The 25,007-nt window shown below is 37.0% G+C and overlaps 2 protein-coding genes across 4 annotated transcripts in view; one reads left to right on the top strand and one right to left on the bottom strand.

Annotated features, from left to right (window-relative positions):
• Positions 1-3,832, top strand: part of LOC134602504 (rho GTPase-activating protein 7-like) — a 356,266-nt gene extending 352,434 nt beyond the window's left edge. For all 3 annotated transcript variants that reach the window (XM_063447440.1, XM_063447442.1, XM_063447441.1), the window contains exons 11-14: positions 510-731; positions 1,073-1,293; positions 1,925-2,098; positions 2,891-3,832. In XM_063447440.1, coding sequence (XP_063303510.1) covers positions 510-731; positions 1,073-1,293; positions 1,925-2,098; positions 2,891-2,996 — 723 coding nt within the window. In that variant the 3' untranslated portion in view covers positions 2,997-3,832. The remainder of the gene's footprint in view (positions 1-509; positions 732-1,072; positions 1,294-1,924; positions 2,099-2,890) is intronic.
• Positions 3,833-8,206: 4,374 nt separating this feature from the next.
• RARS1 (arginyl-tRNA synthetase 1) overlaps positions 8,207-25,007 on the bottom strand; it is a 32,233-nt gene continuing 15,432 nt past the window's right edge. Inside the window, exons 9-15 of the mRNA XM_063447435.1 lie at positions 24,417-24,521; positions 19,234-19,412; positions 15,942-16,051; positions 14,004-14,109; positions 12,035-12,207; positions 9,755-10,002; positions 8,207-8,417 (exon numbers count right to left, since the gene is read on the bottom strand). Of these exons, the coding sequence (XP_063303505.1) occupies positions 8,308-8,417; positions 9,755-10,002; positions 12,035-12,207; positions 14,004-14,109; positions 15,942-16,051; positions 19,234-19,412; positions 24,417-24,521 (1,031 nt within the window). The 3' untranslated portion in view covers positions 8,207-8,307. The remainder of the gene's footprint in view (positions 8,418-9,754; positions 10,003-12,034; positions 12,208-14,003; positions 14,110-15,941; positions 16,052-19,233; positions 19,413-24,416; positions 24,522-25,007) is intronic.

Below are 25,007 nucleotides of genomic sequence, written 5' to 3'. Positions count from 1 at the left end.
TATTGAAAGAAAAAAGCCAAGTGGTAGAAATAGACTATTTTAAAGAGTAATAGAATTATTGTGTATGCTTACATAGCAACAAACTGATTCACTCTTAGTTCAAACACGCATTACACACATTGTTTGCAGTGCAAATTGCTTATTTCCGTTCAGTGTTTATTTTTAGTTATTTCTGTTCGCGTTTCAAACTTTAAGCCAAGAGAGAGAATCTCCAGTAGAACTGATTTGGAATGTTTTTTGGTGTATTTTTTTTTTGCATAATTTTGTGGTTTTTGACCTGAATTTTGAAAGGAAATTTCAATGTGCCACAACTTTGTATAAATCAATGTTTCTGTTCTCCTTTGTAATCATGTAAACGCTACCGTCACAAACTTTGTTTCCTTGCAATGTTCTAATTTTTTAAATTGTAGTTTACTTAATTGTTAAGAAGCAATATGGCATAGTAGATTTGCTTTGTGTTCTGACTCTGCAACATTTTAATATTTTTTTCTGTTTTCATTGTCCTTTAGCTCCCTGAATATTGTCGTGACCTGTGTCCAAAGTTTTCTCAACCCCAAAGCAGCATTTCTCATGTTGCTATAAGCACATCAACCACCTCATTGGCAGCTCATTGCAACACTCTCATCTCCTTGGAGAATTCCATGCAGAACCTTCTTCGAGATGCCAAGGATAAATTCCGAAGTTGGGTAGCGTGTTCTGGCTTTGAACATGTGGACCTAGCTTATAAAAAGGTTGGTATTGCATGCAAAATGGCATCCAGTGTACTTTTGTTTTGTATCTGGTCTAGAGATTATTTCTCCTATTGCCTTAGTCTGAGTTATGTTTTTAAAGGTCCAACACTCTTGAGATTTAAGAGAATGATGGACAATACCAGAATGTATTAAAATGTATCTTCTATACCAGGTCAAGGGGCATTTTGACTACAGGTGAATGTTTGGCTTTTAACATACCGTAGACAATATCAAGACCACTTTATAATATAGTGATTAAAACAAAGGGAATATATTGATTTTGAGTTTTGCATCTATTGTGCTCAGGGCTGTAAGTAATGATTCTGTCTATTTTGTTATAGGTAGAAAATAATGAATATCCTCTCAGGCTGTGGAAAGTCTCCACTGAAATAGAAGGCACACCCCAGATGGTGTTACAGCACATTTTGAGAGAGCAACACACGTGGGATCCAAATCTTCAACAGTCCAAGATTATAGAAACACTAGATGAAGATACCGAAATGTATCACTATTCAACAGAAAGCATGTCCCCATTGCCATCCAGAGAATATGTGATTTTAAGGTAATCCATGGTCTGACCTTGTATGTCCACTCCTCCTTAACAACCTAGCATGTGGCAGAAGGGACCACTTTATGAAGGGCTATTTTACACAATTTTCTAAACTTTATTCATAAATACTTTTCATATATTGCCCATCACCACTTACAGGGTTACCCCAACCAAATACAGTGTTTAATAATACAATGTTTTTGGATGGAATAACCTTGGCTGGCATGTCCGTCCCCTTAAAATGCAAAACCTAAAAAGGCCAAGATCTCCCTCATGATAGACAGCAATTATGTATAGAACGGACATTAGTCATCCTGTAATTCCAGTTCTGACACTGCTGGAGGTACAAAGAGTGCTTTAACACTTTACGTGCAGCGTTTTTCAGTCAAACACTACACGCACAGACTCCCTGCACCATGACCACTTGAAATCATTGAGGTGGTCATGGTGCTTGGTTTAGCCCCTTTAACAAAAGTTGGTGGTTGCATGAAAATGCTGCCAGCTATATATAGATATATCTATATATATATATATATATATATATATATATATATATATATAGAGAGATAATTATATATCTATATCTATCTCCCCTAACACATGAATAAGTGATATTTAGATTTTTCAATCTTCTATTCTATAGAACATGGAGGACTGACCCTCAAAGTGGTACCTGCATCTTAGCTGCTACATCAATTGACTGTGAAGATGTTCCACCCAGTGGAATACTGGGACATGTTGTCTTGTGCCAGCATCTCATAGAGAACATTGGAACTCAGAAGAGCAAATTGACTCATGTCTGCAGAATGGACACAAGGTATGATCTTCATTAATGTCTGTATTTACACGGAAGGGCACACTTCTATTCTAACCTCAATTAATGTAGGGATGTAAAAATAAAAAAACACTTACCTGTTTACTGGAAATACCAAAGATTTGCTGCTTCTGCACGAAGCTCCTCCTAGACTTGGACGTGTCTTAAACCTGTTTGCCAATCCTAGCCATCATATTGTTTTAATTTGGTAATTGAGCATCTCCCCTTAAACCTCTCTGCAATGAGGGTTTATGTTTATCCATATCTTCAGATTGGCTGTAAAATGTAAACTGCACACCCAAGGCCAGTGAAAGAGTGATTCCCAATACAGATGGGTTGTAGTTTACTAAAGCCACTCTAGAATTATTATTTTTTTCCATTTAGCTTATCCGATTGTTCCTCATTTTTGTAAAAACAATCCAGATATGAAGAACCAAAGAGGTTCTTTCTACACACAAGATACATCCATTATGGCCTATCCTAGTGAGTTGGCTACAGCTCATGCTGCCCGTGCCATGTCTACCCTTTACTATGTAGACTGAATAACGATCATTAAATTGGTAATCTGTACTATGAGCACGAACATTCTGTTACCCCAAATGTTAGTAACAGATCTGTTTGTAAATGTTATGTCATATGTTCTCCATGGTGTCATGTGTTTTGATTGAACTGTATCGATGTCTTGTGTGTTTTTTGTTGTGGTTGTGTTTTTGTTTTTTTTAAAAACTATTTTACGATGTTATAACTATGTCTAAAGTACATGCTCAGTTTTTTTTTATTTACATTTTTTTGCAGAGGGCATTCAACTGAATGGTACAACAGGGTATTTGGCCATCTGTGTGCAGCAGAGATAATGAGAATAAAAGACTCCTTTAACAAAAAGAGATCTGGTAAACCATAATATGAGTAGTCCTGTCCATGCAATGCCAAGGAAACATGCACTTTTTGAAGTTTTGGAGCAAGACAAAAAAAAATTGGAGTACCGTTATGCTGGGCAAGAACTGTTTTATATTCTACTGTCAAATGATCTTGGTATAAATTGCATGTACACCTTGGAAATCTTTTAGCATATATACATATGTATTTTTATGTTTTTGTTGAAAGAAAAGGTACTTGAATCAATTATACATAGCAAAAAATAAACTTTATGTAAAAATGTCAATATTGCAAGAGAAAATGTATAATGTATAGTACTTTCACTGTATCAAATAATTTATTTATAACGTGCCCCCCCCCGCCCTTTACTTCTTGGAATAGAAGGTTGAGCAGGTGTCCTGAGCCTTTCAGTAAATAGAAAGAAATATATATATTGAATTGTGTATATAAAGCACAATATTGCCCATGTCTTCTAGCAGTGGTAACGTTGTGCCAAGTTGGTTTTAATAGTAAGAGACTTGAAAGTATTTTGAAAGATTGCAGTAAGTGATAGGGATATGCCTTTAAATCTTCTATAAATTAATTGATACATGACAGCTCTTTGTAAAAACAATAAATTCATTGCATCCTTACCAACATTATCATTGTTTAAAGAAGTCTAGCTATTAAATACATTTCAAGTAATTTCCCGTTTGAAGCATTGTGCCTTTAAACAGGAAATGCAAGTATAGCACAGTGATCCAAAAAAAATGACATTTTTATTTGCATATTTAAATGTTTTCTGCCTCTTCATAATCAGAGTTTAATATTGGTCCATTTAAGCCTTAATTATGCTTAATCACTGGCAAGTTGAGAAGTCGTAATAAACGTAACGTAGGTTAACGTAAGTGGGAAAAAAATATGCAATATGCTTCTTGCAACAGCCTGATTAAATAAATGACACCGCATACATTCAGTTTTGAAGATAATGCATAGACAAAATAGGTTGAAATCTTAAAACTGGAGCTTTGCATAGTCCCTTTTTTTAATTTATTTTTTTAAATATGAATAATGGAGACCGTTGCTTCATCCTTGAAGTGCCTCTTACCAGCATGTGCAACATAGGGTACCCATTCTGGGAACAGTTCGATGTCCCAGCATCCACTGCAGAGGCTATCACTGTAAGAGGCAAAAGCAAATTTCATTTCAAGAGGACCTATTACCCACATAATAATCACAAGGCTACCGTCTGGGAGGTATCAAAGTTCAATAAACCCTTTTATGATGATGCAAACCACACCGCACGTGAAGTATGCTTCTGTCTCCTTAAGGATGGCGGCTGTGTACAGAAGCGTGAAACCAAAGACTTGTATAGTTAAATATATCTGGCTAGAACCAATGTATAAATGAAAGTTTAGAGCGATTAAAACCAGACTCTTGTTTTTCCACAATAGCCCATGTTCGTATATATATATATATTTTTTATATGAAAGTAAATCATTTCATGTTGTATACGTTCAATCTACTTTACTTAAAAAGAAATCCTGAAGATATGGTGGGTGTGATGCGTTCAGCATTCCTAAAGGGGGTGTGAGCATTTCAGAATAGATGTGCCTTTCTCAGTAACTAAAACTGCCAGTGCAGCATTTATGCAAAATCATTTTTAATTTAAAATAAAGTGCATCTTTTACAATGTACATAGCTGTTTTATCAGTGTTAAAAGAGCATCTCTTATATGCACACTTCACATTTGTTAGTATATGAAGTTGGTTTTTAAATGCAAAACAAGAAGAAAAAAAAAAGTGATGGCTGGTTTTGCATTCTCATGTGTTTGTGAGCCAAATTTGTATTGCCATTCATGCTGACTGAGTGTCATAGGAAATGAAGCTAAAACATTTGGGGTACCAACATTGACCATCACTGTTCTAGGACTTCGTGCTACGAGTACAGGAATGTAACAGAGTACATGGGGTGCTGGACCAACCTCGTTTCTCTTACTCAAACCATCCTAATAATAAAGACACGTGCGTGGCACTAGCTAGCTGTATGTGTTTTTTTTTTTTTTTTTGTTTTAGCGTGAATTCTGTATTTTACTAGTATGAATAATTGTTACAAAAAGGAAATGGCATATATATATATATTTTTATATAAATTTTTTAAAATTGTATATTTTGCACTGTAAAATGTTAATCTTAGTTTAATTATATATTTTCTCACCAATAGCTAAATGCATATATTTATCATTTTTATGTAGCTTTGCAATAAAAATCTTGTACAGTTCAACATATGGTGGAAATTCTCACTGCAATGTAACAGACAATGTACATCAAATAAATGGTACAGCACTTTGAAAACAATTATTTGCTACTTGTGCTTTTTTTAAAATATTATTATTATTATTAAAAAACGGAGACCGATCAACTGGTGCAAGATCTTGTATGTGAATAATTTTTGGAGCTTGGCTATTTCTTTAACACCTTAACGACCAAACTTCTGGAATAAAAGGGAATCCTGACATGTCATGTGTCCTTAAGGGGTTAAACCAGAGTAAATGGGTATAGCAGAGTGCTAATAATTTGTCTCTAAACACAAATTAGTTGCACACTATCACTGTAGTAATTGCTGTGGAGCTCTTTGAAACTCCTAAAACTTTGTTAACCTCCTAATTCAGTTTCCCTTAAAATGTTAGTCGTTAACCTTTTTTTTTTTTATATACAATTCTCTGTACTTCCTCAAAAATAAAAATATTTTTTTCTGCTTACTACAAGAGATTAGTGAAAACTCAAGCATGTCAGTGATCACAAAATGGGAATTTACATTTTAGACCAAATATTTTGACTTAAAGGAACACTATAGGGTCAGGAACACAAACATGTATTTCTGACCCTGTAGGGTTAATACCATCATCCAGCTTCCCTGGGCCCCTCATGCCTCCATAAATATAGCAAAATCTTACTTGTATCTTACTTACCCTCCCAGAGCCTCCCACCTCCATGACTAATAGGGGGCGGACCGAGCTATGTTCGCCGGCGAATGGTCCCTGGCGAACTGTTCGGGACATTACTACTAGGCTGTAATGTAAACACTGCATTTTCTCAAAAAAAAAAAAAAAAAAAAAAAAAGCCTGGTAATGATTCTACTCACCAGAACAAATTCAATAAGATGTAGTTGTTCTGGTGACTATAGTGTCCGTTTAAAAAGAATCTCCTTGCCCACCATGTTTATATTTTTTTTTCTCTTTACGTTTTTAGTTCCCAAAATTTTATATATTCTTGAAAATTCACAACTTATTTTGCTTCCTATTCTAGTCCTTGAGGCAAATGGTTTTGTAAGTATTTCAATTGTAACAAAATTAAGACTTGCCTACATCCTGGGCAGTTGCTTTGTCTTTAGGATAGGGTTTGGTAACATTGAAGGTGGTTCACTGACAATATTATGGCTAAATGTTGTTTTGCACCCATACCATACCATACCATACCACACCACAATCCAACTACACACTGTGGGTAGGTATAACAAAGCTTGTTTTTAGAGATTTATTTAGTGTCCGTCAAGAAAACTGATAATGCAATTGCATTTTGTGAGCCCATGTCCCTATAGACACCATTTCCTGGCTGAGAAGGATGTGCGTTACAGACCACAGTATCTTTAACCCCAGAGGCGATGTGTAAAATAAGTTATGAATACCTCTGTATTGATGGCTTTCTCTTCTAAATGTGTCTTGTTGCTGGCACCACTTGTGGAAAAGCTTGGCTGTATTTTAATTCAACAATTCATTGTTTTAATATAAAAAGTTTGACTATGGTCCCTTAACCTTTTTAAATCTTACTCCTTCCAAAAATAACACCTTTTGAAATAGCCAGACATTAAGATGAGGCTACATAAGCACTGAACACGGTTTTAAAGGAACATTATAGCATCTATGCCCCTCCCCCTCAATCAACAAAGGGTTAAAAACATTTCTCTTTGACTTACCTGATTACAGCGCCAAAGTCCCTCAGTGTTGGGTCAGGCTTTTCCTTCTGCAATATCACAGCGATGCACACACGCACTAGGCCTACATGATGAGTAAATGTTCATGGTTGTTTCTGTTTAACTCCCAGCTGCACAGAGGTTATTGGAATAGGGGCAGTATGGGTCTTCTGCTTTTCATCCATCCTTACCACCAGGCATAAGAAACATTACTATACCATCTGTGTGTCAGACAAAGTTGTTGTGATCCGGACACTATCTATTTAACCCCTTCAGAACGGCGGGCGGGTGTGCTATTCCGTCCTTGGGGATCCGGCCCTAAACTCAAATTGGAAGGTTGGATTCTTTGGGGACTACTGTATGTCTGCAGTGGTAACCATCCAACCCAGCTTGACCACATCAAAAGACATGGCTTTCATGTTAACAGTGAGTTGTTTGCAATTTCACTGACTGTAAACTGGTTAGTCCCAAATAGGTAAACCGTGTTTATTTAATGCCGCACATAAGCCGTTTGAGCGGGTTATTGTAATGTAATTTTTATATGCTCATGGCCATTTCCTGTGTTTTTCATGGTTAATCTGTAATTACTGTAGCAATATTCAAAAAAAGTCAAGAATTCAGTACTGCATTGCTTTAAACATCTTGGGCGTTCTAGTTTACTGAATCAGTGATGAAACAACATATTGACAGTATTGAGTACTCATTCTACTCCTCTCCCCTCCCATCAAGGATAAGAGCTGTGTGTCCTCTACAACTTTAAAATGAGCTTTGGTCCTCTTATGACAAATGGTGACAGTTTGATTCCTATCTTAACATTCAGAATTATGTAAAAGAATTCAGTGTGGAAACGGGGTATTATGTCATGTGAGTTTCCCCTGCAATCATTGTTTGTTCAGAAAATCGTTTTTAAGGCAAGCATTTCCTTCCATGGTCTTGAAGTGTAAAATAATGGGAAAACAATGTTCCTTTTCTATGGCAACGTATAAATGTCCGTTAATTAGCTCATGTAATTAAAGTAAAAGCATGTTTTTAACTATCAACCTGCCAATACAGGACACACATGGGCCACCTGTACCTAAAGAAGTCAGTACAGCAGTGTATTAAAGGGGCATTTCAACCTGCAGAAAAATACATTATGCATGTTATTTACAACAAGAAAATGGATTTCTCTCATCACAAACAGAAAACACGGGACTGCCAAAAGCATGGAGAAAAAATAATGAGCAGTTTCTACATTGATCTAAACTATTTTTTTGCATCTGTAAAATGAAAGCGTGAAACAGATTTGATCAAATAATTTTATTTTCATTTTGTTTGACTCTTTAGAAAAGTAGATGATTGTATGGTTTCTTTGCATATGACGGACGGAGAAAATGGCACAAATATTACATCCTCTGTACAGGTTTAATTCCAAGTATGTCAAATCCTTTCGCCATGATTGCAGCAGTTGCATCACACAGAAGCATTCTGGCCATATTCACTTTAACTATCTGACCTGGAAAACAAAACAACAAAACTTTACAAAAAAAGAAAAAACAACCTTTTTAAAGGAACACTGTAGGGTCAAAAACACAAACCTGTATTCCTGACCCTATTGTGTTAAAACCACCATATAGACATCCTGACACCCCCTCCCCCCATGCCTCCCTAACTATAGTAAAATCTTACTTGTCATAAGGTCTGCAGCTGCTGGCTCGGTCTCTTGTCTGCTGAAATCATTAGAAGTGGTGGTCTGAGTCAATAAAATTGGCTGAGACTGTCAAGGAGGCAGATCAGGGGCAGAGCCAGCACAGATGCATTTCTATGAGAAAAGTTCAGTGTCTCCATGCAGAGGTCACACTGTGCAGCACTGCCCCAGGAAGCACCTCTAGCAGCCATCTGAGGAGTGGCCAGTGAAGTTATCACTAGACTGTAATGTAAACACTGCATTTTCTCGGAAAAGACAGTGTTTGCTGCAAAAAGCCTGAAGGGAATGGTTCTACTTACCAGATCAAATACAATAAGCTGTAGTTGTTCTGGTGACTATAGTGTCCCTTTAAATATATTTAGTTGCATTATCTATACGACTCATTAAAAAAAATTGACTGATTCCAGCCTGGATTTCCCACTTGCATCAGGGCTTGAAAAAAATGGGGAGCAGATGCAGAGAAGATCTCCCCCAACTGCTCATATAAGTTGTGTAGGTAGGAGATAAATCCTCTCTGGCTGCTCTTTGTGTTCTGCATTTGGATTCTACTTTGTGCCATCACTGTGTGTACTGTGCTTTTTACATCTCAATGTGGCAGAGGTTGAACAGTGTTGTAGTATAGTAGTATGATTATATTTTAATTACCATCAGGGAGTTTGATTAGTGTACTGCCAATAAAAGCTTGTTTATTTTTACTTGACATGCTGTGGTTTTAGGTTTGCCTTAGCAATTTATCTGGTTTAGATTTACTTTTGGTGTTAGCTTTCAGGATCAGCATCTAAACTGAAGTGTGCACACTGGGGGTGATACTTTCCGAAACAACGGTCGGGAAACAAGCCAACATGCTTAGAATACATTACATGGGTATGCCCAAACAAAAGTCTTTGTTTTAAACTGGTAGTCCAACATATACACTGAATAAAAGCAATCCATAAATGTTTCCCCCATTACAGAAAAGCAATAAACAAAAAAAAATATTACCATAATACATAGGCAAACTATTTGATGAGACCAGGTGTAGTGCATAGGAGCTTACCTAGATGTGTTACATAAAGTAAAATTGACCATACCAGCTACTTTTGGAACTTTTTGGCTATTTCTGAAAATTCTATATCAAGTGAACGTCAGAGTTCAAAAGAACTTACCAGTTTGTCTGTCTTTTTCAACACAGTAGCAGTTATCATAGAACTCGGTGAAAGTAGTGGCCAGTTCGTACAGGTAGTCACACAGTGTGTGGAGAAGGAGGTCATCCAAGATCTTCTGCAGTATCTCTGGGAATCTCAGGATACATTTGCCAAGCTTCCATTCCTTCTCGTGCTCCAAAGTGATCTCTGTATTCTGAGAAGCAGCACGCAGAGCCTCATCACTGATCTCTGCCAATCTTGCAATTGACCTTGAAAAAAAAAAAAAACATAAGTATTTAATTTTTTCCTTATTTACAAAACTATGTTTTAATTATATTGTTTGTATAATATGTAGTACAGTATGAATTATTGTGAAATATTGTTTCTTGACATGACAAGTTTTCAAAATATTCTGAACCTTAACAGGCACTTGAGCATTCTAGATCTGCATGAGAATTGCAATGTTACCAAAATTTAACAGATTTTATGGCGTTATCCTAAACGAACACCAATGTTAAAAAGAAATATTAGTTTAGAAACACAAACAAAATAGCCATTAAACACTTATTTTGACACAATATCTTCTGTTTGTCCAAGGTTAAATCTGCAATCTTTCGCACAGAGAGAAGCAATGTGGGCCTACAGTGCATATGCGGCAAATTCCAAGCAACAACAATCAAGTAGTTCTCATAGCGGAGCACTGAATCCAATGCTGTGCGTGAGGACGGCCAAAAAGAATACCATGGAAAATTAAAGATCTTACTAAAGGAAGGGGCTCTAGTGGCTGTCTGACAGCTACTAGACACGTAATGTTTGGCCAAATATAAATAAAGCAGTTTTATGAAATGGCAAAGTTTTACACCTACGCACCAATACCATCACAGTATGATGTGAGTTTGGTGCTTACAATTTCTCTTTATGTTTTTACAGTAATAAACTGACTTTACAAAAGCTATGTTCTTATTCTGAGCTTGATAGACAAATAAACTGCTGTCAGACACCAACTGGTAAATACTACCAAGATTTAAAGTGATTAGTACATATCCTTTCTACAAAATCAGAAATATTGTTTTTACATACTAATACGGATGCAATCATGTAAATGTCCCTTCACAGTTGACAAATATGTTTCACGGTTTTACACTGTCGATTTCTTTTCTTTTTTTTATAATATTTGTAATTAAAGCTAAAATTTGGTATAAGTGCATCTGGGCATTGATTTTAACCTTGGAGAGGTGGATACAATAAACACCATAACCTCTGACCGATTTTGTTTCTACTGATATACTTGTGCAGATTTAGAATGTTGGTGTCTATGTGACTATTACATACAGTTATTTTCGAAGTATCAGTGTGTGCCTAGTGTGGTAAAACTGGACCACATTCATTTTATCTCTCATCTAATATTTTGTGGGAGTTTTTTCCCTTCGTTTCTAAATATTTGCAAGTGGGTGGAAATTCACGTGTCCGAGAGACAGAAAATGAGAAAGCCGTTTTCTAATATTTTTTAATCCCATGTTTTACCCTTATTTTCTTACCATAGAAAGTAAGAAACACAATGATAGACCCTAACCCTGTATTTCATTCTCTGCAACATGCATGGTCCCAGTTGTTGAGCTCTCCTTAAAGGGGTGGTGAACATGGTGGTATAACTCATGTCTGCTCAAATAGACTCACAACTATAAGAACACTATAAAATAATGTGTAATCCTAAGTTTGTATCAGTAACTGTGTGTTTTTGGAAAGGTAAAAAGACTAAACTTGATGGACTTGAGTCTATTATGTCCGTGTTCTTGAATATCACACACCTTTAACCCCTTAGGACCAAACTTCTGGAATAAAAGGGAATTATGACATGTCACACATGTCATGTGTCCTTAAGGGGTTAAAGTACATCCAGTTAAAGGCTGCATGGAATCACGTAAATTGTGGTTGAATCTTCTAATGCAACAGATACATATCAGTGTGCCTTGGATTTTTGTGAAATAATGCGATCTCAGAGAACATTTGCAATGGTACACATTTTGTTTTCTTGTTTTTATCAGCAACTTGTGTTACATCTTATTGCAGCCTTACTTGATAGGTGTGTCTACTTCTAGTTAAGCTGACTTGCTAGTGCTAAGTTTTCTAAAATAGAAATCTCAATTATACTTATAAAAAAGCCCACACAGGTAAGGATTGCATTACTACAGCCCAGAAGTCAATTTGTTCATGTCACACTTTGAGGGGGCTTGAGGTACACTGGTTGAAAACCACTGGTTACTTGCACTGGTCTTGTTTAGGATAGTTATAAGTGCATACCTTATTCTGGTAAATGCATAGAGAAGGTAGGCAGCTGTGTTCCCACGATCATCCAACATCTTGTCGAATGAGAAGATGTAGTCATTCATTCGGTTGTGGGATAGGTCAGCATACTTGATGCACCCAAAGGCAACTGATGTCTGTGCAGCTTTTAGTTCCTCTGGAGTCAGAACCTTCAATGCAAAGAGCAGGTAAGTTGTAAGTGCATAGAAACTTAAACAAATCATATATATTTTATATTGTATAATGCTTCAAAGTGCCCACTCTGCAATATATGGAGATATTCACTCCAATAGCTCTCTTAAACAGGGTAGGGAAACCTCATATTCAGTGAGATCTTGGTTTATGAATTTAATGCATTCTCCGGGACGTTTCTTATTGCGAAAAGTTTGTAAACCGAAACACGGTTTCCCATAGGAATGCATTGAAAAACAATTAATCCGTTCTGGAGGTCAGAAAAAAATTTAAATGAGCTGGCATGGAAACCAACCCACAATGCAGAACACACAATAAAAGGCATGCAAACGACGAAGCTCAGCTCCCTAACATATCAGTTAACATAAATAGCATACACAAGAATGAACACAGCAATATAATTGTAACAATATAATATGTATTTATATACGACAATTAACCTTTTTTGGGGGGGGGATAAAGAAAATAATTTATATGAATATTATAAAAAGGGGAAGAAGGATTATGGTGGGATGGGGTAGGGAGGGTTAAGCGGGTTTTGGTACCCTTTTTGCATTGTTTTATGATATATATTAGTTTTAATGTTTTTATCACGTTGTGTTGATATTTTTATAAAAATGACATTTGGTCTTGCATAGATTGGGTTAACATATTGATGAAAGCTATAAATGGTATGCATCAGTTAAATGTGATCAAATCTAATTATTTACAGTAGAAAAAACAAAGAATAAGAAGACAGCCTATCCAGTAAAATAATCACCTCTTTTAACCCTGGCAGCACTGGCCTGGTCAGCTAAATGGTGACTAGGGCACTGCAACGTTAGAAATACCTATTGCATACATATTTGTATTCCTAAAGCTATAGTGTTTCTTTAAAGTTCATTGTGATCACACCCAAATGTAAATGTGTCCAAAAAGCAGCACCTCCTACAAATAATTTGAATGTGCTCACAATTGATTAACTACTCCGAAATGTGAAAACCATTAGCAAAATATATTGAAATTATATCATAGCAGATGTTGTGCCTTTTACAATTTCTGTGGAGCAAACAGGATAATGTCACCATAATGTGACTTTAGGCAGCCACCTAGAGCCCAGAGTATAGAGAGGGTCCCCAGGCCCAATGAATATGCCCGGCCCCATTCACAAGCCCTATGTGAACAATGAAGGAGGGTGCCCCAAACAAATAACCTGCCCAATGTTCTCATAATCCTTCTCTGCTGGGGATGGATATTTTGGTGCAAATCAGTCTATGAAAGGACTAATGACATTTATGTAGTATCAAGAAATGTGATGATGATGTCAAAAACTTTGAGCACAGTAAACACACAGTAGAGAAATCGTTGATGGTATCTCTTCATCAACCCTTTGTTATTTGTTACTGGCATGTATATTTTCATTTGTGCTTCTGACTATTTGTAGTGATGTTTCACAACGGTCCTTTGCCTTTTTTTATTTCGTTTGCCTGTATAATATACTGAACATATAACAAGGCTTCAGTTGTTTACTCTCTATCATGGAAATGGGCTGCAAATAGGCTGCTTTTCATGCATTCAGTACGATGAATAGAAGTGAGGCCGAGTGTTTAGGAGATAAGAAAACTCCCAAACCACAATATAAGACTTCTTACATCTAACAACAGGCACATGGGTCTATTCAAAAGTTGAACCTGTCTTTGATATAAAGTGGAGCACTTTGAAGTCAGTGTCACTATGTGACAGTACTAAAATATCTCATTAAAATTACAGATTGTGCTGTAAGAGAACACTTCACCTTATCTCTTTCCTTGTCCTTTAGCTTGTCCATGGAGCGCTTCAGACCTTCTTCTAGTAAGTCCACTAACCGCACTGTGTCACCTGATCGAGTCTTAAATTTCTTCCTAAAAATATAAATACGATGATGTCGACATTGTACGTGAATAGCCTATCCCACATAGCACAGTCTTGGCATTGGTATCACTCTGTGCCCGTAACATTATTGTACATTTTCATAAAATATAGTGTTTTAACTACTTTATTATAGGCTTTATTGTCCCAAAGGAACTTCGCCTCTTAATAACGCTAAAAATTTTGGTTTTATTCTGTACAAGTTATATAAACATTTTCCGGGTCTTTCTAAAAGTACACATTATTTAATTTGTTTCAAATGTGAATGTGAGACTTTCTTTGCTACATATAGACTGCAATCTTAAACTACTATACTGATATCCAGATACCACAGACTGGCAAAGATGTTTTAGAAGACAATACACATTACTATTTAAACTGCGTTTTCTTAAATAAATGTATATTATGTATATTTAAAGGGGCATTCAAAGCATCATAACCACAACAGCACATTGTAGTGGTTATGGTGCTATGAGTCATTAGGGAGCAGCCCTGCAGTTTATTTTCAAATCATTTGGAGAATTTTGACAAATCTCAAGGCTCTCCTCTGTACCCACAGCCTACTTCCTCTGTAGCCACAGTGACTTCTACATTATTGAGTAGAAGGTTGGTGGAATTTGACTAAAACAGAGGAGGGTACCAATAAACTCTACAATGAGCTGTAGTAGTTATGGTGCTCCTTTATACAGCCAATGAGGTGTTTACCAAGTTTAAACTTACAAAGCTTTTCTACAGAGATGACAATCAGAGAACAATTGAGGAACCGATTAGATATTTACTGGCAAGTGGGTCACAATAATAGTGCACTTTACTTTGTTATAAAGGTATGTTATCTCCTTGTGTCATTATCTATGGACATTTTCAAGGCAATATTTATTCAGTCCTCTAAACTAAGGGTTCCATTTTTTTCATTTCTATTATTACTGTTGAAATTCTAAATTATTTATTTGTATCTCACTTTCTTTTTTCCCAATTTTACTTGTATCCAATAGAATTTGTTTTATAGCACATTTTCTGTCAATATGCTGGCATTATTGTTAACATTACAATATATCTTTATTCAATGGTGCCTTTTGTTTTTTTTGTCGTTTTCCTGGACAATTTTGAAGTAGACCTAAGCTAATGGAAAACACCTTACTTACACGCATGTGAACAATTGCCCTAATTTTGGAAATAAATAGGATGCTGCTTTATGTGAAAGCAGCACTACAGAAGTTTATACTAGAAATTAAGGCCAGTGTGCCTTTAATTCATGTGATCTCAAAGGATTCAGAAGACATCACTGGGTGAGGATCAAAGTACTGAATTTCACTGAAATTCCAAAGCAATCCAAATATACCATAAGACAAAGTAAGGCTCCTTTGTCTTATGATAAAGTGTGAGTCTTGCAAAAGTTTACAAATCCAAGCAGCCATCACAAATGACAGATGTGGGACTCAGACTCTGTTTATGGAAGATGTTGTGGTTCTTGCATGCACGAGAGTACAGCATTGAAGTGAATTCTGGCAACTGAAGCACTAGGAGCCAAAGATGACAGGAGCATGAAGATGGTGGTAGCTGTGATGGAGAGCCTGGGGTAATTAAAACTCTCCTTCCTTGCGTCCCACAGCTTCCAGACCCACTTCAGATTTGACAGTTTCAGGGGTCTTTACATATTCCAAAAATTTGCAGAGACCACAAAAAGTGACTGATCTGCGTTAAGGAATTACGAGACAACACTTTGAAACTATATGTTTAATCTTTGTGCTTAAAATATTTTTCCATAGTACTTCCTTAATAATTGTCTTAATTACTCTAGCAGAGTAGGTACTAGGCTAATATTTACTTGTCTTCTCCAAGGACAACACCAAAGCCAGCGTGTTCCACTCGCGTAACTTTTGGATCATACCATCCAATCATATGACCTGCTGCAAATATTGTCTGCAAATGTATGCCCTAGAAAACAGAAAACAATTAAAAGATGAGCCCTATTTTTATTTATTTACAATATTCTGCAGTATTCTGTAATTGTGTTGCAAAGCAATGCACAGAAGATTAAAGGGACACTTTAGGCACTGCAACTGCTTCATCTCATTGACTTGAAGTCCTCTGGCCCTGTCTCTATATTTTGTGTTAAACCATTTTCAAGCACTAAATTGGGGTCCCCAGCCACCCACAGCCTGGCCTCTACTGGAGGTAGATATTACACAATTCCTTCTAGCCTTACCAACAAAGGGTGCTGTGATAAGCTGAAAGCATTCGGCTAACACTCTTAATCACAGCCACCCATTGCTGTTTACGTTAATATTTCCTTAACAGACGAAAAAAGGACAGAGTGGATGAATGGAAGGATGGCCCCAGGAGACCGCAGACACTTTAAAGGGACACTATAGTCACCTGAAAAACTTTAGCTTAATAAAGCAGTTTTGGTGTATAGAACATGCCCCTGCAGCTTCACTGCTCAATCCTCTGCCATTTATCCCTTTGTTTATGAACCCTAGTCACACCTCCCAGCATGCGACTTGCACAGCCTTCCGTAAACACTTCCTGTAAAGAGAGCCCTATTTAGGCTTTCTTTATTGCAAGTGCTGTTTAATTAAGATTTTCTTATCCCCTGCTATGTTAATAGCTTGCTAGACCCTGCAAGAGCCTCCTGTATGTGATTAAAGTTCAATTTAGAGATTGAGATACAATTATTTAAGGTAAATTACATCTGTTTGAAAGTGAAACCAGTTTTTGTTTTCATGCAGGCTCTGTCAATCATAGCCAGGGGAGGTGTGGCTAGGGCTGCATAAACAGAAACAACGTGATTTTACTCCTAAATGACAGTGAAATTGCAGGGGAATGATCTGTACACTAAAACTGCTTTATTTAGCTAAAGTAATTTAGGTGACTATAGTGTTCCTTTAACTATACTATAGTGGGATAATCACTTACAATTTAAAAGAACTAGCTATCTTTCAGGGCCATACACAGAATGTAATATCTAAGCACATGTAAGACAACAAATAAACCGTCACTTTGATATTTTTGTGATTGTGTCTGCCTGTTAGAGACTCAGCTCTCCAAATGTTTTGGTTATCCAGGAATACTTATGAAGCTTAAAAAATAGATTAGCAAAGAGCACAAACAATTGCAAGGATATAGAATAGATTAGACAGCTACAACAATTAAAAAACAAACAAACACAAAAACGCCACTATATTCGATCATGTTTTATTAACATAGTTGAGTAGGCCTTTCCACATGAAGCCTACAGTATAACAGCACCACCTAGTGACCATTATGAATAGTAACAAAGTATGTGACAACTTCTAGCTTAATAAAAATTCAAGACTAATGTTACTTTCCCTTTGGTCCATAAATAAAAGATAACTGTGCATCCACTACACTAGTACTGAATGATTCTGTAATTTATATTTTTGGTAGTTGGCTGTGTCCCTCCCTTATTATTTGCGTTGCGAGTGCAAAAAAAGTTACAGAAGAGAAAGACAGAAAGTAGTTCAATGTGTTGTCAATAATTATACTTATCCACAATCTCAGTAAATTAGAATATTGTGAAAAGGTGCATTATTCTAGCCCCCTCCCCCCCTATGGTTCCAGGAGACCACACACCGCTTCTCCATAGCTTCGAGAGCTGCTACAAGTGGCAATACTCCGCAAGGCACACAGGCTGCGAGAGTTAGACAGGGGAGCTGAAGGGAGTTGCTGGGAAGGTAAGCAAGAGCTTGCTGTGGGCCCCCCACTGCACAGTCCATGCCACCGGACCACCAGGGAATGCCATATCCCCCTTCCCTGGCCAAGTAAGAAGCAAGGAGGGGGGAATAAAAATGTAATATTTTTAAAAAAATGTTAAATAAAAATAAAAATGCCCCATCGTCTCTGTATAACACACGCGATAGAAAATGTCCCACTTAAACATGCTCCTACATGACCTCCCATTCTTCTGTCAGTATGTTAAACAGTCGCAGTACCAAACTTACCATATCTTATAGCTGACATGTAGATTTCACTTGTGATTTCTTTACAATATGTTTATCCTGCATTGTTATACTCTTGAATAACCAAAAAAAGTGCAAGTCTCTTACCATGACCTATAATGTACCATCAGCTTATCCTATCGCAATAACTACTGTCATGTCTCTACCTGCTTGTCTACCTACCTATGCACTACAAAAATAAAGAAATATAAAAATTATGCCCCCCCCCCATTTTACACACGTTACATACCTACACATACACAAACACACTGCATTCACTATACAAAAACACACACTACACAAACACACACTGCATTCATTATAGACACACTACACAAACACACTACATTCATTATATACACACACTACACAAACACACTGCATTCACTATACACACACTGCATTCACTTTACGCACATTACACACAGCACATTCACTGTACAAACACACACACTGTGCATTCATTATATAGACACACTACACAAACACTCACTGCATTCACCACACTCACACACACTCTGCATTCATTATATACACACAAACAAACTACACAAACACACACTGCATTGACTAATCAAATACTCTCACTGCATCCACTACACACACATATATTCTTGAAAACATAACAATTTCTGACTGGCATGTATATTTTGTGCATTTACCTTAATAAAAAAATAAATTATAAACATGTTCAGTTAACAGTAGATTTGTGTAGAAATAGTTTATTTTTTCAAAATGGTAAATGTACAGAATATCGGTAAGTTATCGGCTATCGGCCTGAACGTTAACAGATTATCGGTATCGGCTCTAAAAAAATTTATATTGGTTGATCCCTAGTTTTGAATGCTAAACAAGAGACCCCAATAGCCCATCCCATCTGTGCTACTTATGCAGCTTTCAGGCTAGCACAGCACACATTGCTGGTATGGCTTGAAGGAAGTGTTTAATCTCTGCTTAACCATACCTCCAGAGGGGGCCATGCTGTGTGTGGCCAAGAACCCTTAATTAAAACTGTTCGAAACTGACATATTGGAGAGGCCATGCTAGAGGACTCCAGGCACTGTAACCAATTCATTGAGATGAAATAGATTATAGTGCCTACCTACAGCATCCCTTAAAAACGACAAAATGCTATAAATTTATATACATAAAGAGTACCTGCCCACTGTCTACCACATAGATGATAATATCTGCTTTCTCCTCATTCAGTCTCTGCTTTATGGCAGCTAGGTCAGATGTATCATAGGTAAATCCTCCATCAGATTTCTGAATGGTTAAAGGAACAGAAAAGCCAGGGACAAATACGATCTTTCTGCCTTCATCTATTTCAACAAAGCCTATAAAAATATATAAAAAAAAAAAAACAGTGAGTAAAAGATTAAAAGAACTATCATATGTACTATATTATGATAACGTAAATGGTTATTCTAAGCACCTTAACACTCTCTGCTTTTTAAGGTGGTTGTGGCATAGACTCTATATGTGTTATGATTTGTCTTGAAACACTGCCAAAAGAGATTTGCATTTTTCTGCCAGAGGTGGTAAGACTGCACAACCCGCTGGCAAGAAATGCACACCCTGAGCATGTCTGTAATTGAAGGCCTGTGGTGTATGCGAAGATAGCATGCTTACTTATGATATTGATCCTCCCCCCACATATGGCTGCTTGGTATCCAGTTTGCTCTTGGGTGATTACAATCCAGTGCTTCTGCATGAGAAACATTGTTGTGGAATAAACATTGTTGCAATCACATTGTTGTGGAATACCTTCAGCACCTCTTCTCTTTTATGCAACGGAATAAACAATTTATCTAGAGGTTTATTGCAAGGTGTCTGGGATTGACCAGCCATGATAGCACAAAGCAGAGGGGACGATAAGGAAAGAACAGCGTATGCAATGATACACTCAGTAGGAACAATAGGGGACATCTCTTGTTCTAGGTCTGATTCAATGTCAAATTGCCTAGATAAGGCGTCGGCTTTCAAGTTTTTGGGACCAGGTTTGTACGTGATAATAAAGTTAAAGCGGGACAAGAACAAAGACCACCTAGCCTTTCTAGAAGACAATCGTTTGGCATCACCAATATATGCTAGATTCTTGTGATACGTTATGATCAGAAGGGGATCCTTGGAACTCTCTAAAAGATGTCGCCATTCTTTAAGCGCTAGTATAATGGCCAACAATTCTCTGTTACCAATATCGTAGTTACGCTCTGCTGGAGACAACTTTCCAGATAAGTACACGCAAGGATGTAAAGGGGTATCCTGACTCTCCCTCTGAGAAAGAGCAGTCCCTACCCCTGTTTTGGAGGCATCAACCTCCAATATGAAGGATTTGCTAGTGTCAGGATGCACCAATATGTCAGCAGAAGCAAAAATGTTTTTAAGAAGTTCAAAAGCCTCCCTAGCTTCCTTAGACCATATAGTACAACAAGCCCCCTTACGTGTCATATTGGTGATGGGGGCTATCACAGAAGAGAATCCTTTGATGAATCTCCTGTAATAATTAGCAAAACCAATAAAGCTTTGGATGGCTTTTAACCCATTAGGTAATGGCCAGTGTAGAACAGCCTCTCGTTTACGAGGATCCATTTGGAAACCAGAGGCTGAAATATTATACCCCAAAAACTGTACCTCCATCTGGTCAAAGATACATTTTTCAAGTTTGCAATAAAGCCCATTTTCAAGCAAAGCAGTACTTGTTTGACATGTTTATGATGAGTCTGGAGGTCGGGGGAATAAATAAGGAGATATCATCCAGGTATACTAGAACAAAAGAATAAATATAGTCTCTGAGCACATCATTAATAAAGTCCCGGCCGGAGCATTGCATAAACCGAAGGGCATGACAAGGTACTCATAGTGCCCACTTCTACTGTTAAATGCCGTTTTCCACTCATGATCTTCCTTGATTCTTACCAAATTGTGTGCACTTCTAAGGTCAAGTTTAGTAAACATCTTAGCACCCTGGAATCTGTCAAACAATTCAGAGATAAGGGGAATAGGATAGGCATTTTTTATGGTGATCTTGTTTAATGCCCTGTAATCAATGCATGGGCGTAATTCTCCATCTTTTTTGGATACAAAATATCCGATATCCAGCAGGCAAGAATGACTTACGTATGTGGCCTTTAATTAAAGAATCTTGGGGGTACTCTTCCATGATTCTACTCTCCTGTGGGGATAAGGCATATACCCCCTTGGGGGCATAGCAACAGGTAGCTTGACAGAAGGGTGCCAAGTGCCAAGAAGGGTGCCAAGTGCCAAGAGTTTTGCTCAATCCTGTGTAGCATAGGTGGTTTCCTCCCCACCAAGGAGTTAGAAAGTGTGGCTCCTCCAAATAAAATCATGAATGTCCAGGTAAGGTTAAAAAAATAGTTTTATTTAAAACAAAAAATAATAAAACCCTTGGTGGAGAGGAAACCACCCATGCTACACAGGATATGGATATGCGCCTAAGCGCATATATCTGGAGCTGAACATAAGCTCCAGAAAATTGTAAGTGTCATTTTTCTTATTTTACCTCACCACCTATAGAATGTACTACACCATATTCTGTTTTCTGTCTTCAGATTTTACATTCTGACTCACCATCATACGAGTTTGAGGACAACTAGAAGGCGCTGCTTCCCTGTACCCTTTCCTGACCTATACCTAGGCTCATATAATGTCTGATCATATACTGACACAAAAAAATTGTTGGCTTTAACCCCTTAATGCCGGATGACGGACCGGGTCCGTCATGCTGGGGAAGCACTTAACGCTGGATGATGGACCAGGTCCGTCATGCGCTAAAATTAACACCAGATCGCCGCAATCGCGGGGTTAACGCTCCTCCGTTCTGCGTCGGTATTCGAGGCAGACGGGGAGCACCCGATCACGCTGTCCCTGCAGCTGTGATTGATCTGACATGGTGTCCCCCCTTTCACTGCTTTAATAAAATTAAACCCTTCCCTGCCAATTGATCACTGACTGCAATGATCAATTGGCAGGGACTACATTTTTGAACACTCTGATAAAGCCTCTTTGCAGGAGAAACGCATTAGTGTTTTTTTTTTTAAAGCTGTTTTATGTTACAATTTTTTTTTTTTATCTCCAATAAAGATAGCTCATTTATGCTATTGGAGCCTCCAAGCCTATCCTTTCATTCTATTTTATTTGATAATATAATTCCTTTTACTCTCTCTAACACCTACGCCTACATATATTGAGCAATATCCTATTTGCTCTGCACTTGTGAGTATACCTCCATTTTTAATTTATTTTTTGACAATCTTTATTTATTGGATTATTCAAAAGAAGAAGTAACAATAGTCAGTCAGGTAAAGTACAATAAGTCTGTGTTCTTACATGGTTCTGTGCCAGCAACAATACAATCCCTTCAGTAGGTTCTCTTAATTGAGCTGTCCCTGCAGCTGTGATCGATCTGACATGGTGTCCCTCCTTTCCCCTGCTTTAATAAAATTAACCCCTTCCCTGCCAATTGATCACTGACTGCAATGCTCAATTGGCAGGGACTACATTTTACTGTGATCTGTTTTTTTGTTTTTTTTAACCCTCTGGGGTTAAATTTATTTTATTCATTAATTTAAATACTTTAAAATTATATATTTAGCTAGCCTGGGTGGGTGGAAGTTAATGGGAAATTGGGGAATTTGGTGTTAGGCTAGCTAGGGGTTAACATTAAAAAAGGTTTTTAAAACGGCTTTAAAAAAAAAAAAAAAAGTTTATAAAAGTGTTTTAATAACGTTTAAAAAAGTAAAAAAAGTCCCACCTCCTTACCTAGTCCTAATAAAAAATAATCCCTTCTCTGCCAGTTGATCACTGCCTACAGTGATCAAAATACAGATCACAGTATTATATTGTGATCTGTTTTTCTTTTTTTTTTTAACCCTCAGGGGTTCAATTAATTTTTTTAAATATTTAAAAATTATACATTTTTCTAGCTGGGGTGGGAGTTATGGGAAATTGGGGAATTTACCGTTAGTTTACTGTGTGCTGCTTACTGCTAGGTAGGGGTTAATGGTAAAAAAAAAAAAAAAAGTTTATAGAAATTTTAAAAGTGTAAAAAAAGTTTCAAGAAAGTTTTAAAAAGTAAAATAAAATACATAAAAAATGCTCATTACCACTACACCTGGAACAAACTAACGAAAAAATTATGGCACGCTAAAGTTCAAAATATTCCGGGGTGTTTTCTTTAATAAATAGTATGTGTTTGTGGGGAAGTTTTAATAACCAACCAGCTAAACTACCCTGAAATGAAACATGGACACAGCGTAAAACTACAAAGTTAGAAAAAAACTGAATGGCTGCGTCTCAACATCCACATATACCCGGCAAAAGTACATACGGGGTATTGCTGTGCTCAGACGACATAGCTGAGCAATATATGTAGTATTATACAGTCGTAGCACACATAAGGTTTGCAAGATATACTGTGCAAACTCACATTGTGTGTCAAAAAGGCAGAAAAAAAGGCTTATTGCTACTACACTTGGTACAAGCTAGCGGGAAAATGATCCCACGCTGAGGTTCAAAATATGCCTTTTTGTCTTCTTTAACCCCTTAAGGACACATGACGTGCGTGACATGTCATGATTCCCTTTTATTCCAGAAGTTTGGTCCTTAAGGGGTTAAGAAATGGTAAGCTTTATGGTGTAGCTGGAATATGTAGCCTGCTCAAGTTCTCCAAAGTGGGACACTGACACGGACACATCAAAACCCTCCATGAAAATGTACACTTAAAAACCTGAACTTGTCACGTCTCTTTTACAGCACTGTAACTTCACAAAATAGTGTCAAGATCATACATTGGGCATATTGTTTTACTCAGAAGATGTTCTTGAGCATAATTTGGGGGATTTTATGACAGTGGTACATCAAGTGTAAGAAATACTCAGCAAAAATGTAACATGTAAGTAAAAATTAAATTTTTCCCCCCTCACCACAAACATTGATGAAAAAATGGTTAAGGCACATTATATGGGGTTAAAGTGAGATGTGGAGTGGACTAAATATGTAAATAATAATACATTCTACTCGCCAGAGTAAAAATGTAGCCCTGGCAAGTAGAAATTAACCCCTGGTGAGCATACTATGACTTAAAGTGGTGCGGGCATGTGTACGTACGTTTGTACATGCATATATACATATATTGATCACTGTATTTAGTGGTCAAAGTGATAAATGAACATGCAGTTACCACTGGTTTACTGGATGGTGCTAGACAAAATTGACAATAATTCCATATAAAAAGAGCACCAGAAGCAAGGAATACAGAGAGTTTTCAAAATATTTAATTAACTAAGTCACATTACAGGGCTGAAAAAAGGATAGAGTACCTTTTTCTTCAAGCTCCCTCACAACCCCAACCATCCTGTCCTGGTAAAACGATTCTCCTCTGGCAATGATGCTAATGTCCAGGCAGTCATATATTTTCTGAAACTCTTGAAGTGAGAAGAAAAAAAAAAAAGAAGTATTTTGTATTTCATTTGAAACTATGAAAGGTGTCTGTAATAAAAATAAAACTGCAAACGACTCTATATATAATCTCTATGTATTTGAATGGCACAATGGAAACACTCGACCTTTAGTCACCATAACTTTGTGAAACAGAATCTCTACAATACAAATTCCCAAACACAAATTCTCAAACTTTCACCAATTTAAAGTAATTAGCACTGCCCTCTCCTCAGCCCAGGTGGCATTAACAACATGCAATCACACTGCTTGTGCTGATGGGCCAAGTTACCATGACAACAGTGGGTTGTTATAGCACTCAGGCTGCCCCTTTACTATGAGAGCAAAACCTGGTTTATGTCTTATGAGAAATAAGCAATGTGTTCTAGAACACTAGAAAAGCAATGCTTTCTTTGGGATCCATGCACATTTTTGTTCTGTTGAATATGTTCTAGTTCTAGTTAACCTTGCTG

Source organism: Pelobates fuscus, chromosome 3 (assembly GCF_036172605.1).
Source record: "Pelobates fuscus isolate aPelFus1 chromosome 3, aPelFus1.pri, whole genome shotgun sequence".
In the NCBI taxonomy this organism is placed as follows: Eukaryota; Metazoa; Chordata; class Amphibia; order Anura; family Pelobatidae; genus Pelobates; species Pelobates fuscus.
This window is presented reverse-complemented; position numbering and strand designations above follow the sequence as displayed.